Source organism: Patiria miniata, unplaced genomic scaffold, assembly GCF_015706575.1.
Source record: "Patiria miniata isolate m_02_andy unplaced genomic scaffold, ASM1570657v1 HiC_scaffold_3, whole genome shotgun sequence".
In the NCBI taxonomy this organism is placed as follows: domain Eukaryota; kingdom Metazoa; phylum Echinodermata; class Asteroidea; order Valvatida; family Asterinidae; genus Patiria; species Patiria miniata.
Window position 1 is genome coordinate 42,172,523 of NW_024037069.1, and position 15,905 is coordinate 42,188,427.

General features: G+C 39.7%; 1 protein-coding gene across 1 annotated transcript in view; it reads left to right on the forward strand.

Annotated features, from left to right (window-relative positions):
* The window catches only part of LOC119737346 (fibrillin-2-like), a 106,310-nt gene that overhangs the window by 7,454 nt on the left and 82,951 nt on the right, over positions 1–15,905 (forward strand). The window contains exons 4-11 of the mRNA XM_038211637.1: positions 1,160–1,273; positions 3,280–3,393; positions 4,092–4,202; positions 5,565–5,678; positions 6,746–6,859; positions 7,204–7,314; positions 7,990–8,103; positions 8,579–8,692. Coding sequence (XP_038067565.1) covers positions 1,160–1,273; positions 3,280–3,393; positions 4,092–4,202; positions 5,565–5,678; positions 6,746–6,859; positions 7,204–7,314; positions 7,990–8,103; positions 8,579–8,692 — 906 coding nt within the window. The remainder of the gene's footprint in view (positions 1–1,159; positions 1,274–3,279; positions 3,394–4,091; positions 4,203–5,564; positions 5,679–6,745; positions 6,860–7,203; positions 7,315–7,989; positions 8,104–8,578; positions 8,693–15,905) is intronic.

Genomic DNA, 15,905 nt, shown 5'->3' on the forward strand with positions numbered 1-15,905 from the left:
CACAGCATGAGTAATATTTGTACACGGTGGCTGAACTTCAGTAGGCTGATGGGCTCAAAATGGTCACACGTGCTGGACATCTAACTTGATTTGAAACTTCATTTAGGCAGTTGATTCTGTGCTCGAGGAGTTCAAGGCTGGTTCGAATAACTAAACACACAAATACAATTGGAAAAGGGAATTCAAAGTCGATCGTCCCAAAATAGCAAGGGCAATTTTCATCACACTATGAACACAGTATTCAACTTTTGTGAATTCACAACGTGAATGCTTGATGTGATATTACAACTTTGATCCAAGCATAAACAAGTTTTGATGTTAACCTAATTCTCCCAGGGTAAAAAAAAAACAATTTAAACAATAACCTGACATTCGTATAATCTTAATTTTTACAGTATGATCCTCTTTCTCATTTCAAAACAATAAAAGAGATCTTCTTATGATACAGACTTTGAATCTGCTTCAGTTATATATATATTCATTACTAATTGAGGAAATTACAAAGTATGAATTTGGGTTTGGAAAATGCATTCATGAATTGGTTGGGAAAAAAAGTGTTGTGTGACAATAAATGTGGGGTTTCTTTTTGGTTGTCTCCCTGACTACAAGTATGTGACCCAGTGCTGCCAAACTCGAAAATGATGTTTAAATGATGATCTTTTGCTAAAAAAATGGACTAACGTGGTCAGAAATTACCTCAGATAGCACCACAGAGCGTCTTAAATTCAACAATTTTAGGGACCCTAACGCGGGCCACGAACCACACGCCGTTAGGGCTTCGCGCTCGCTATGCTCTGTCGCCAAATTCTCACTCTTAGCTCTTACTCAAAGTTGGCACTTGGCAGACTTGGTGACCTTTGAATCTTTTGAATTGATATGTAAATTTGCCCAATTAGATCCAGCCCAAGTATGGACTTCAAGTAAAGTTATTGTTGCCAAGGTTGGCTTGACTTCAATCTGGGTTAAATTCCAATATGGGATGATTCCAACTTAGGATGGTTCCAACTTCGGTTTGGCTTAAACCTGGGAAGAATTAAATTGAAAACACTATGGTGGAGCTTGGAAGTTTCTCTTCTTTTTTTTTTTGGTTACTCCCAGTTGCGAGCCTGTTTATAAGGGAAAATATAAATAACTATATTCTCTCCTTTGTTCTCCTCAGATGGAAATGACTGTGAATCCAATCCATGCCTGAACGGAGCCACGTGTAACGACCTGCAGAATGCATACCAGTGTGTCTGCGCAGCGGGCTACGAAGGGACTAACTGCGAAATAGGTGGGTAACGCATCGTGATTGTTGTTGCGCTGTGAAATGAATCATCGATACATCGCTGTATCACAATATGTCGTCAGAATAGGGGGATAATACTGCCATGGAGCGAAGGCGGGGGCTATTATCAGTGACCAGGTTTGATACGATTAAAGGGACACTAGGTCCTGGAACAGCCCAATTGTGGCTACGAAACGCGCTTTGAACGAGATGTTGTTAATCGGAAATAACGTTTAAAAGGAGGATATAAACATCCACACAACTATCCTTTCTAAACTGGGCGTTTTTGTCTTATCCCTGTATTATGCGTGCGAGAACGAATTTCGGGGTCCGCTTTAACGGCCCCATAAATTTGAGCTGTTTGGATGCTAGTTGCGATTTCATTCGTAAAGTGTTCGCCTTTTGCGGACGTTGAAGAAACCACTTTTTTTTGCATTGGTGATTGGTCACCGCTATTCCCGAGACAAACAACGTGTATATCGTACACTGAGAACGATTTCTCCACGTTTTCTGAAAAGTGAGCCTGAAAAAAGTAAGGTTGGCACTGGGCAGTGGCGTAGCCACCGGGGGGGCGTGGGGGGGGGGACCGCCCCCCCATGAAACCTTGTCGCCCCCCAGTCGCCCCTCCCCCACTGAGATTTTGAGTTTCTAAAAAAATTATCATTGATCTACATGACGCCATGGGCCCTATTATGTACTACAATGTATTTTTTGCTTAGAAAATATTGGTGAAAGTGGTCAGAAATTGCCTCAGATAGCACCACAGAGCATTTAGAATCCAAAAAAATTTCGGGGCCCTTAAGCGGGCTCCAACCTCGAAAACAATGTGCACAAAATTTTCTTACGCCTTTAGCTGAGAAAACCTCGAAAATTATGGTTAAATTATTATCTGTTGTGCTAAGATAATTATTGGTTAAAGTGGTAAGAAATTGCCTTAGATCACACCACAGAGCATCGAAAATCCAATTTTTTTCGGGGCCCTTAAGCGGGCCCCAAACCCCACGCCAATAGCTCAGAATACCGATAGCTGATTCAATGTCTCCAACCTCAAAAACGATGTTCAATAATTATCTTTTGCCAAGAAAATATTAGCTAAAGCATGGAGGAAAGTCGTAAGAAATTGTTTCAAATCACACCACAGAACATCTAGAATCCAATTTTTTTCGGGGGCCTTAAGCGGGCCCCGAACCCCACGCCGTAAGGGCTTCGTGCTTCGCGCTTGCATCAGTTATGATCAAGGTATGTCCCCCCCCCCCTCTCTTTTGAGAAGCGATTGACGCCCCTGCTTGACGCCCCCCCATGAAATGTTCCAGCCCCCCCCCCCCCCCCCCCCCCCCCCGGCTACGCCACTGGCACTAGGATTCATAGGCAACTGGTATTTTCAGAACTTTGGAGAAAATGTTTTGGAATTCCTGAAACTTAGGAGTATTGAATGGTCTGGAGATGTCATTCAGTCAAAAAGAGAGGCTTTAATGGGGTCCGTGCACAAGTACCCTATCAACGGCCAGAAAAGGAGAGTTGGGGGTGGCCTAGACTGGTTCCCGACTGGTTCCCGACTGGTTCCATCCACTGCGTAATTTGAATGATCCAAAGTTATTGGGGTCGGGGATTAGTCTGGGAGACCATCGCAAGTTCAATTTGAACGTAATCAAACGTATTCGCGCGCCGATGACGCCTGACGCTCACGCGGGAAGACGCTATGGCTTGGCTTTGTGCACATTCAGGATAAAAAAAAAAGATGTGTGCCTACTTGGCGCAAGAATTACAGTACGCACATGCGGTGTCTCGTCCAAGGGGCATGTGGTGTCTCGTCCAAGGGGCTCTCAGAAATGGTAAAAGTGCGCCCTCTTTTGTTGGCGTACGGAGCCCATAATGGGACATTAGTTCGTTTGATTTCCCCCAAAAGGTCCAGCCTGTGCACCCCCCCCCCCCCTTTCCTCAAAAAACAAACCCTGGCCTACCAAAACTAATGTCACATTTGATAAATAAATGTTGTGTATCTTTCCCGTCAGATATTAACGAGTGCGCCAGCTCCCCCTGTCAAAATGAAGGCACCTGCCAGGATAACATCGCTTTCTACACTTGCATTTGTCGAGCTGGATTCGATGGGGACAATTGTCAAAACAGTAAGTGTCTAAACTTGTATGCAGTCAGAGAGGCATTTTTCACATTTGCTTGGTTTTGTTGTTGTTGACATTTCCCATGTTGTGTTTGTTTAGGTTTCTCATTCCAACTTACCAAATTTACCGAATCCACACGAAACGTGGACATAGCTGAAAAGAGGACAATTTATGAAATCTTGCGAACTACAAGCATCACTACCTCATATGGGGTATCTAAGAAAAGGGGACAACAGGACCTTTTTATTTGAGTGGTGTGCCAGTAAGATGGAATGTGGTTAAATTATTATTAGTATTTTTAGTCCCATAGTTTTCATGGTGCAATCTCTTTTTTCCCCCACCTACCTTGATTGGCAACCATAGCCTTTCACTCTGTGACAATTGACACAACAAAAACCACAATTGAAAAGTGGCGCAAGTCTCTAAATAGACCCTTTCATAAAATTAGTCACTGCTCAGTCAACTGTTAATGTAATGACATGACCAGGGTGTCATTTTAAAGAGGAGATTCAACCATTTGAAGTTTGAAGTGTTTGCATAGGAGTATTCCGATTGAATTGTTATCCATGGAAGTGAGCTAGATGGAAGTGTCCCCCAGGAATTTTAGTCCCTTGAAGTGTTCCAATGCTGTTCTATAATATTAACACCGAGTGTATAAATACCAGATGGTATTAGTAATGTTAGACATTATTGGCTCTTTTCAGACATCAACGAATGTGCCAGCGGCCCTTGTGTGAATGGTGCTTGCGTGGATGGAATAAACGGCTTTATTTGTTCCTGTTTTCCTGGATGGGCGGACACCCTCTGTGATCGGAGTAAGTAAATGGCCGGCGCGATGTGGCATGACCACCAGTAATCTCCATGTAATCGAAGCTGGATAGCCAATTGGCTTTGAGGGTTGCAGACCAGTAAATCGGTCCGAAATTGCCTACGCCGGCCAAATCACGATTTGCATGCCCTCAAAATCTTCAGTACTGATTTGAGCATGCTGTGGGCCATGAACGTGAGGGTTTGTAAAAAAAATATGGGTGGAAGCCGTACACAGGACTGTGAGCTTGTAGTTCCGTTCAATTTGGATGAAATTGGGGCCCTTAAGGCGCTCTATTTTGCAATGGAGTGTAGGCATCGTTTTTCAAAATGGCGTTGGGCTTCAGGACTATTTTCAGGGGTGATCATCTTCGGATGGAAATTTCTTCTGAAAGTCATCAGTTGACCCCCCAAAAATTGAACAGAAAATGAAAGATGATGAAATAAGCTTTAATTTGATGTGTGTCTCAAACACCTTGGAGAGTTGTGACTATTTTTCCCGAATTCCTGAAGTGGGAGCATTTACCATTGGGGTCTATGGAAGTTTTTTTACTGGTCTGCAACCTTAGAAGTGAAGTCCCCGTCCGCCGTATTACCATTCCAAGAACTAGAGATTTTTTAAAGAAAGATATTACATTTTAATTGACATGTTTTCACTTTTTCATGGACTAAAGCAATGAAATATATCTGTTTAGAATTGTTTTTCGTATACTTTTAAACAATTTTTATTTGAATTAGTTTGTACAATACAGGCGATTGCCAGTGCAGTGCGCTGACAGGAGGTTGCCATGGAGAGTCCATTTTTTCAAGCTTGCGGTCGACAAAAACATGTTCGACATAATTGCTGCGATTTGCTGTTAACGAGTGTCAGACAATTTGAGGAAATGTTTTATAGATCGGGGCATAGCAATCTGCCACCTCACAAAAAAAACACACCATCTTAAAAGAAAAAAAAGGAAAAAAAAATCGCGATTCTTTACGCTTACGAAACTACTGACCGGACAACCAACAATTTTAAGTGTCCCGAGCTGTGAGTGTGTCGACCGTCTCCCACAATGCACTGCGAAAAATTGACTCTCCATGGCAACCTCTTGGTGGCACACTGTATTTGGGAATCACCTGTATTTGAGGTTTGAAGCTGGTACCCTCCCCACATTCGGACTGAGGGATCAGGAACCAGTGCGTAGCTTCATTTTTTTTGTACAGCTGAGAATGGCCAATGAGCTGTCCAGATTTGTTTCCATGGAGATCAGCGACGACGACCCATGATGGACTCCATGAGTTAATAATAGAGGGCGCTTTGGGACCTGTATGCTGGACAAGGGTGAAAAACTTTCTTTCTTTCTTTCTTTTTGTCTTGATTCCATTAGACATCGACGAATGTGCGTCACAACCCTGTCTAAACGACGGAACCTGTGTTGATGGCATCAACTTGTACAACTGCATTTGCGTGTTGGGCTACAATGGAGATCAGTGCCAGTTCAGTAAGAATATATGCACATTTTGGTAATCCTTACTTTTAGGACACCTCTATTTTTTACAAGTTCTGTTCAAAACTGACTTTTGCAGATGACTGTCCAGTACCAAAGTGACTTTTGCAGGCTAAAGCAGTCTTTTTCCTTCATATAAACTCATGTTAGTTGTAGTTTTGAAAGCACTTTCGAAGAAAATGTGACTTTCCTACCTTTTTTCGCAGTCAGACGTGCATGTTGTAGTTCTCACATGCGTTAAAGCCCTACATAATGAAAGCCTGATGCTGATTGGCTGCTAAAAAAATTAATTAGTCTGGTTCCCAGACCAAAAGATTCTGACTACTGAATCTTTTGGTCTGGGAACCAGACTAAAAATAATTTTTTTTATCAGCCAATCAGCATCAAGCTTTCATCGCATCGAGCTTTCACGTTTGCCATCTTGGTTTTTGAGTCTGTTTTCTGGTTGTCATCGTCGTCTTTTACCCCTGAATTTCCCTCATAAATCAAAGCCCTGCCCTCTTGCCACAAAATTAAACCTGCTGATATTCAAGAAGGTGTCATTGCCAATTGTTCAGCTGTGCCAAGAAGTATCAGAATGTCAATTTTGAGTGTCATTTAGTCAACTGTTTTGGTGAGTCTTTCCCTTCCTATATAGGACCTGGGTCCTAAAAGTAAGGATTACCCAAATTTTCTGGTTTCACAGCCATGCAACTTTTCCTCAGATCAGCTGATTTCCTCATTTTTCACTTCACACGTATGCCAGTAATAAAAAAAAAAAAAACACTTTACAAAGTCTTGTAAAGATTGTTGTTTCTTCTTTTTTGTTCATTCCAAGTTACATGCCTGGTTTCACTGTCAGCAAAGCCAGCTTACGTCCACACCTAAAGCAAAATGCTCCCCAACAGGAGTCATAAGAAAAATTGTTGCATCAGTCGCATAGGTTAAGTAAAAATGGCCAAGAGTGTCTCTCTTCCCCCCCCCCCCCCCCACCTCCATTCCCATCCGATGGTCCTATACTAAAATACCTATTTGGTGACATTAAAAAAGTCGTTCTTTGTTTTCTTTCCTTCTTTCACAAGACATCAATGAGTGCGCCAGCCGGCCCTGCCAGAACAACGGCCAGTGTAATGACGGCGTCAATTCCTACACCTGTACATGTTTACCGGGATTTGCCGGACCGCTCTGCGAAATCAGTAAGTGTGGCCATTGCTGGACAACCGCCAAGAGGCAGACGTGTTGAGAAAGTTTAACTGAGTCACATTTTGCTAATTTGGTTTTGGCCTTTGCCCCAAAAGGATCAGAGCCATTCATATTAGGTCTGCAACTTCACACTTCATCTACTTCGCATTTCGTCCTTATGGGTTTAGGGCACTCTCCTGAAGACGGTCAGAGCATACTGACCGGAATGTCGAGTGTATACCTCTGGTTCTTTTCAGAACCATTCTCTTAGTTTGAGAAATCATTCCCTCATGGTGTTTCCGTATACCTTTCATTCACAAACTTTGACCTCTCATGCAATCTGTTTTCTCTCCTTCAGACATCAATGAGTGTGCAAGCAACCCATGTCAGAATGGTAACTGCGTGGATGAGGTGAACAGGTTTACTTGCAACTGTTTTGCCGGTTGGGCTGGGACTTTCTGCGAAATAAGTGAGTAATGTTCTCAGACATCAGGTTGGCGTCGGGCTGTGTCCAAATATACTGGTACACTTGAATATTCTATCATCCACCAAATATCCGAGTAGCTGGTTTTTGTTTTGTTTTTTCATTCAAGTATTTGAAAAATTGGTCACATCCGTAATATTATTTAAGTTGTATAAGATTCATGGTTTTATCGTTTTTAGAATGCCGACCCTTTGTCGGTCGCGCTCCCTTTACCTGCATGATTGGAGAGTTTCTGTGAGGAATATAGACAAATCCGACGGCAGCCATTTTCTGCGGTGGCGTAAGGCTCGCTCGAGTCTCGCTCAGGTAGTACACTCCGGGCTCCTTTGACCAATAGGAATACCAAAATACGCGTGCACCTCGTCTTTAAGAATGCGTGCAGCATGCGCGAGAGCGTGACACCACTGCAGTAAAAGCTTCTAATTCTGTAAAATTTGTCACATATGGGTTGTGTGTACACGCGTTTGTAAATGACCATTCCCCCCTCCCCCAATTTTCTCCCCTAGTCCCCTTCCCCTGAATGTACAGTTTTATATGCTGCGCATTCAGGTTCAGCTTTTGCAGATAAGGTTGCCCACCTACTGCGACCAACAGATTCTGAGTAGTCGTTTTTTTGTTTCGCTTTCACTAACAGTTTTGTTTCCCCCTCTGCCCCATCAGATATCGATGAGTGTGCCAGCAGTCCATGTATGAACGGAGGCCGGTGTGACGATGCCATCAACAGTTACAGGTGCATCTGTTTGATCGGATTTGAAGGACCTCGTTGTGAAATCGGTGAGTTCAAATGTGGAGGGAAAATTGTTTTCCGTATTTTAATCTTCCAAAGCACAATAAGTGTCTTTGATATTTGTCTGTATTCCCCGTGATTCCAGTTGCCAAACATGTCGAGCTGTTTTATTTTTAAAAAAATAACATCAATTTGGACTTGTTGCCCTTATCTGATCCGTTCACAAGTACCCCCTCACCGGCAAAGAAAGCACAGTTGGGGGTGACCGACCGACTCCATCTTACCTGACTGCAATTTTGCCGTGACGGGCGGCCGTACCATCTACCACTGCGTGTACATAGCACAAATCCCCTGGTGTACGTGCGTCACACAAAATGAACGGTGCGCATCAACCAGCTAAATGTCCCACCCATGGGACATCGTTGCTAGGTAAAAGGGCGCCCTCTTGAGACCATGGGTGTGCCTGTTTTTAACATTTCACGTCACATGTGTTTGTTTGTTTTTGCATTTATTTTTGTTCAGATATCAACGATTGTTTACCAAATCGCTGTCAAAACGGTGGCGCATGTACAGATGGCATCAATTCTTTTACATGTACTTGCCTGCCCGGCTGGGATGGAAATCTCTGTCAAAATAGTGAGTTGTACTTATTTTATTTTTTTAATGTCATTTTTATCAATATTCCATTTACTTCCCTACATCTTTTTCTCATCTCCCTCTGAATATCCTGGTAGTATGTAGGACTTACAACAGGTTTTATGTTATACATTGTATAGCTTTTTTTTAGTCTCATTTGGATGTCTGACTTTTAGTTGTAAGGTATTCAAAAGGTCACTTTACTCAGTAGATGTCAAGTACGTGTATGTATTTCTCCACAATAGCTGTTACGCATAAAACGGTATTTACAATTCGTAAAATTTATCAATGTTGAATAAGACCTTCGCAGAAGCTGAAATAGTTGAAGTACACTGGCCATTTTATAAAAGTCCAAAAGAACAAGCCCTGATTTTATTCCTCTGTTGATGTGATCATAAATGGAGCTGCAGTATATTTCAGCGTGAAAATTCTCCATGGACCGGGGAGCTCGTTGATATTCTTCGGACAGATGCAGTGGATGAGTACAATACGTGCTCAAAGTTGTTGTTTTTTCGTGTCAAAGTTATACATCAGTTCTGATTATTTGCAGTGAATTTCAGACAAAAGAGCTGTGGTTAAATTGGTTTATTTGGAAATATAATAATAATATATTTGTTTTTCCCAAAAAAAGTATGGAAAAAACTCATTAGGGCTTAATTTGAACTTTTTTAGGGCAGTATTCATAACATTACGTTTTGGTTAGTTACTGGGTTTTTTGCTCTTCAGGCATTTTTTGTGCTTATTAAACTTCTCTGCTTAAAAGCTCCATGTAATTAGCTGTAATTCCATTTTTATTTCAACCAACTTCCCGTTTCACAAAACCCAAAACTTGAACAATTTTTTTTAAATGGGTTACGTCATCCGTTGAAATTTTTTTCAGAATTAGGATTAGGTTCCCCCCCCCCCAAATAAAATAGTTCTGCTTCCAATAACATGGCATTCGAAAATACCTGTAGGGTAGGTAGGTAGGGAATTTTTTGTGGGGGGGCAATTTTTTTAATTTTTTTTGTACAATCATATGGAGGCGTCTGTGTGTAGTCAAGGGTAAAAGGTAGTACATGTAATTGATGGTTTTGGGTGTTATTTTTTTGATCCACCCCTCCCCCCGAAAAACTACGGTAGGGGCTGTCTGAATAGGATAGGTAGGGAATTCGGAAGCAGAATTTTTTTTTGGCCTTATCACTAATGCACATGGGATGTACATTACAATCAGTTTTAAATAACTAAAATGTTGTTTCGCCGTCACAAGAGAGCGCTGTAACTTGAGTAGGCGCGGTGAAGGTTGTCTCATGCCAAAACACTGGAGGGTGTGCTTAACAAGTAATAGGTGTTCACCAAACCCCGGTTTTTGTCCCCGGCTTCGGCTTCTAACAGCAGTTTTTAAATGAGTTTAGGCCTCCAAACTTAGAACCCTGGCTCACAATACATGAAATGGACCTCTTTTCATTGGCATCACAAAATCACTGAATCAACTTCAGAGCATCACTAATCTGTTGTATCTAAAATTTATCCTGGTTGCCGGAAGTGAAGGCAAAGCTGGAGACACAGCCGTGGTTTAGCAAATGGCTAAAGATGACATTACAGCATCTTGTTCTAGCATTCAATATCATCTTAGCATTTAAACAAAGTAAAGGTTTGCCTTTTAATATATTTGTCTGTTTCTTGGAATGAACAATGCATGCGTGTGAGGTATATTTCCACCACTGACTCTTTTCCATGAGCAGGGTCTGTGGTGGCTGACCCGGGTGAGCCCCAAGTTTGACATCATGGGGCAAGCTCGCGTAAGGACTATAGTTAACCATTGGTCGACTAACGCTTGCCCGAACTCTGTCTAGTCGACGATGGTTAACTACGCTAGTCGACTATTTGGAACCAACCTACTGGGGTTGGTTGCATCGCTGGTAACCATAGCCGCGCGCGTTCATAACGTACAGCAGGGAGCCAGGATCCAGACGTTTTGCAATGACATTTTGACCAGCGTTCGACTAGAGACGTTTGCACTTTGCTATTAGTGCGCAGGCGTAAGGTACGTCACAAATCAACCACTAGTCGACTAATGGTCCTTGCCCGAACTTGGCCATGGCTAATCGGGGCACGGGGCTATAACCAGAGTCGATCCGAATAAGCTACTCGAACGGGCTATCAAACTTAGTCACGAGTATTGTGGGGAAACTGCACTCAAAGCAAAGGTGGGCGGGGCAAATGACAAAATTTGGAAAGGGCCATAAAGATGGAAGCTTTCAATCTTACATTTACACAAATGAATATGTTTGCATAAATGAATACACGAACTGCAGATTCTTGGCGTGTCTCTAACAGTTGAAATGCTCTCTTTCCGACTGCAGATGGAGCATGGTACTCCAGTCACACATGTGTACTAGCCCCCACAATGCATGCATAACATCCACTTCCTGTCTGCACGGCCAGGCTTTAACCCACAATGTAGGTCTAGTGGTACATTTCCAGATAATGAATAATTCATAAGAAGATTGTATGCCTAACAAGTAACATTGCTTTGACATTAAAAGACATTTCTAAATGAAAGTAGAGTATTATATACCTACTGAGCATTATTCTAAATTGAAATAGCCCCATCATACTACCATCCCTTGTTTAATGAAATTTTAAAAACTATTCACTGAAAGCATTTATAGGTTCAATAAATGATAGGAAATTTATACTGAGTTAACGTAACATGCTCTATAGTGTAGGCATAATGCTTTCAGTCTAATGCATCAAGTGGAATGAAATCATTTGATGATTATATGAACATTATACCTCTGATCCATTTCAGACCCTCTAAAGTTCAAATTTCAAGGTTCTGATAAAAAAAAGTTGTCCATACCTTCCCAATTTTGTTGACATAGGATTTTTTTTTACCATTTCAATAAAAACAGGAGATAAAACTTGAGGCTAGCACTAGGGCTAGGGAAAAACCTTCAACTGTCCTTTTTTTTTCATAACAGATAGAGAAATAGCAGTATCATTTTATGTTCATGATGGATATGTAGCCTAAATGTCTACATATCTAAATGTCTAAGTCAAAAATCTGAGACTTCTTGTAAAATTGAGCCAATCTTTGCCCCCAGTTAGAAAAAAAAATCTGATTTCTGACAGATAGGTTTTTGGTAAGATCCTTTGAAAAGAAATACCGGCATTTAAAGATAATTTTAATAAACCTCGTGGACCACTAATGAAAATTGTATACATGTAAATCCAAAGAAATTACAGAGGAAGAGGAATCAAGTTTTAGGTAATTAGAATAAAGATTTAAAGACTAGTTATACTAGTTATGTAGGTTTATCCTTTAAATAATACTGTTAAAAAAAAACATAGTTTGTGCATTAGGTACTAATGCACAGAGTATGTTTTCTGGCAAAAAGGGAACACCATTAGTACTAGGACAGAAAATGTACAGATGAACTTACTTAGGAATCAAAATTTCTAGTTACAGAAAGGGGTTTCTCCACCCATCTATTTTTTCCCTATTTTCCCCTCTTGTTCTTCTGATTCTCTTCTCTTTTCTACTCATTCCTCACGTCATACTAATTACTTACTGGCAATCATCTTGTCTGTTTTTTGTTTGTTACTTTGCCAACACTACTAATATGCCATTTCTTTTTTCCTGAATTAGGACTATTTAAAAAACATGACCAGTGTAGTAAAAGTTTCCTCGATCATAATCAAAGGTAGAGTAGGTCATTTGCAGCTGTCCAAAAAGTTATTGACGATAATTGTTGAGAAGCATACTTGGCTTAAAGATAGTAATGGCGCTAAACTCCCCGTGAAATTATTCTTTCTGGCAAGCTGTCATTTTGAAGAAAACGGCAAAAGAAGGCCATATCCAAAGATGCGTCAAGTGAAGCCGTGAATGGTTGCACGCAAGCGTCGACACAATGCACACGCGCGCGGCGTTGCTATAATTCGTCGGATCAGTGCTTGACATCGCGTAGCTGCAATCGACTCAATGAAAACATGTCCCGGACGTTGATTTCGGGCGAAATTCAAAACATGACACAGCAATCTTCGAATTGAAACCAAGATCCTAGAATATGGTTTTGTTCTGAGTATACATTACTCGCAGAGCTTAAAGTTCATCAGGTTAGTTGTTAAGCACCTGTCTTTACAGTTTGAGCACTTTTGTTGTTTCAAGCCAAAAAAACAAAAAAAAATGCGCAATTGACAAATGATCTACCCTATCTTGAAGTACTCCCTCCCAGATAGCAATTGCAGACTTAGAAAGTTTGCCTCCTGGAAAAACATTGTCAGAAAATGAACTTTAACAAATTCAACTCACCTCGAGTCCATTTATAAGTTAATAACCTTTGAAATGAAAAAAAAAAGGCAGATCAATTCACTTTTGTTTTTTTCTGAAACCATCGTCTTTTGCGCGACTGTATAAACTCAATGAAAAGAATCAAACCAGCGAATACACCTACATGTATTATTTACTGAGACATGGCCTTTGTGGTAAATTATCTTGCTTATGGACAGAAGTACCAGATTCTAATTTCCGCACAACTACCAATGCATAGGCAATTCTAAAACTAATCTTTAAGAACTGTTCTTTCTTCTTTTTTTCCTTTAATAATCATAACTTCATTTCCTGCTACATGTCACCTCTAATATAATGGAAACAAAATCAATATTTGTTTCTCTTTGCGAAAAAAATTCACCTGATTTGTCTTTCATTTTTGCAGACGATAAACATATATGTCTTTGTCATGCTTCATCACCATCATTGTATTTTTCTTAAATGTTATAATATGTGTAATATTTTGATTATTTTTCCCATCATTATCATTTACTTTTACATGAATTGCCTTTTTAATTTTACATTGATGATGACTTGTGTTTTGTATTGAAATGGATGTTTGAAATTGTTATATTTGTTGCAAACAAGTTTCACTTGACCAGTGGCACAACAAAGAATGATACACACGCAGGAGAATAACTTTCTTTAGTTTTTCAAGGAATTGTGTGCACTTTCTGAAGAAAGGAGATATTTTCCCAAGAAAGGAGATTATTTTCCAAAACATAACAAAAAACAACAAAAGTGAGGTGAACTAGTGTCTGTTTCCATGGAGATATGTAAGATTCGAAATTGTTATTCTGCTTTGATATCGAGGTTTGCCAGAATGATTTCAACACAGTTTGTACATGTACTTCGGAACAGTTACCAAACTTGTTGTCTAATTTTTAATCTTTTTTTCTGCCTCGTTTAGATTTATTTTCTCTTCGCAAAACTGTTGTCTTTAGTGTTGTGAAGGATCAGTCAATATTTACTTCTCATTAATAATTCAGCGATTACGTTTTAAAGGTAAATATGGGTTTGCAGTGATGGTTTGATAAAAATGAACCAACTTTATGGGGGGAACCCACAAAACCACCATTTGTAATTTGACAGGGAAATCTGAGGAAAATACACTGTGTTTTCTGTATGGATGTTATGAAATTCATTCAAATCAAACCTTTAGAGTGGTAGTATTTTAAAGGTCCTGAAGATCGTTTGCAACAAAATTGCCCTTAATGAATACAATACATTTTAATAGTGAAAACAGAGAACACATGGACATTTAAAAAAAAATGCTTTGGTCTCGTAACTGGATTTCGTTGCTAATGCACATGTTCAAAGTAGTTTACTTACAAACAATACCATTTCGGGTTGATAGGGTATTTGACACTAGTCCTATCTTGGCTTTAAGCTAGGGTCTGGTCATTGAATCGGTAGGTACTTATTCATCAATTGCAAAAGGTGTGGCTTTGAAATAATTTAAGACATAAATGTGAGAGCCAGGCTGGAGGAAATACAGGGTGAGTCCAAAAATGTAACCCAAATGTCTGGACCATTTTTGTAGTGAAGTTATGCATGTAGCACTTTCAATATCTAGGATATGAAAGCCCAATTCATAAGCTTCGTTTAGTACAAGAATCATTCAAATCATTCATGTACATGTACTTTTCAAGTTACAGAGTTTTAGACACAACCACCGTTTTAAGGTTCTGTCCATGGATCACAAAAAAAGTTAAGTGTTCTCTCAGCAACACGAAAACAAATCACATTGAAAAGGACATAAGTGATTTGAATGATTCTTGTACTAAAAGAAAGCTTATGAATTGGGCTTTCATATCCTAGATTTTGAAAGTACTATATGCGGAACTTAACTAAAACAATTGTCTTGACATCTCCTTGAAAATTGAAAGAATCTTCTTGAAAACTATTAATACAAATTCAGGTTTGCAAGATTAATTAAAAAATGTTGTCTGAAGAAAACAGTTTTAAAAATACTGAACACTTCTTGACAACAGTTCTACAGAAAAATCTTTTCAAATTTTAAGTACATTTCAATTTTTGTCATAATAATGAGTTTCTATGATTTTTTATTTATTGTAAAAAGAAAGATAAGTATTTTGGACGAATTTAATTTTGGTTGAGGGAACGTGGGGAAAGGGATTTTTTTTCTCCCCGTTCTCATCTTGTTGTGCCACTGTGTCACGTGACAGTTGTATTTTAAATGTGCCACATTGATATTGTTTGAGAATGTGTTTAACATTTGTATTTTGCCATTTTTAAAATGTTGCCTGTTATAGTCCAGATAAATCAATTCTGTTCAATACTTGCCCCTTCTTCTCCCCCCCCCCCCCCTCCCGCCCATCCTACTAGAAAAATGTGACTTTTTCTTTCAAAACCAGACTCTTTTTAACAGAAGTTGAAATGGCAATATGACCAGAAAATTATATGGGTTGATTTAGTTTTTCTTCAAATTTCCAAGATTAGTGGGTTTTATTGTGATCCTAATTATGCTTTTAAAAAATCTGTAAAATTCTTAAAACCATCATTTTTGATGATTTTTGGATGATTGTATTTTGAGGATGTATCAGTTCAAAAGGTGCACGAGGAAAACTTTAGATGAGTGATTTCTCGGTTACCAACTTTGAGAACCCAAGAACTTATAAAGGGCATTATTTTGCCGTGGAAAAGTCTCTTTTCAAAGGGAAATTCTATGTATTTCAATAGTATATGTACTGCCTAGAAGATTCTTGTTTTGACAGAACACATAACATAGCTGTGATAAGTTTAGAATTGGTCACTCCATATAAAATATCTGCCAATTTTCCCCCAAAAGTCAAATCAAATGACTACATGTTTAGTTCCCATTCTCCAAATTCAAATGTTCATTTAGAGAGTTCGGCACTTTCTGGTTAATGAATA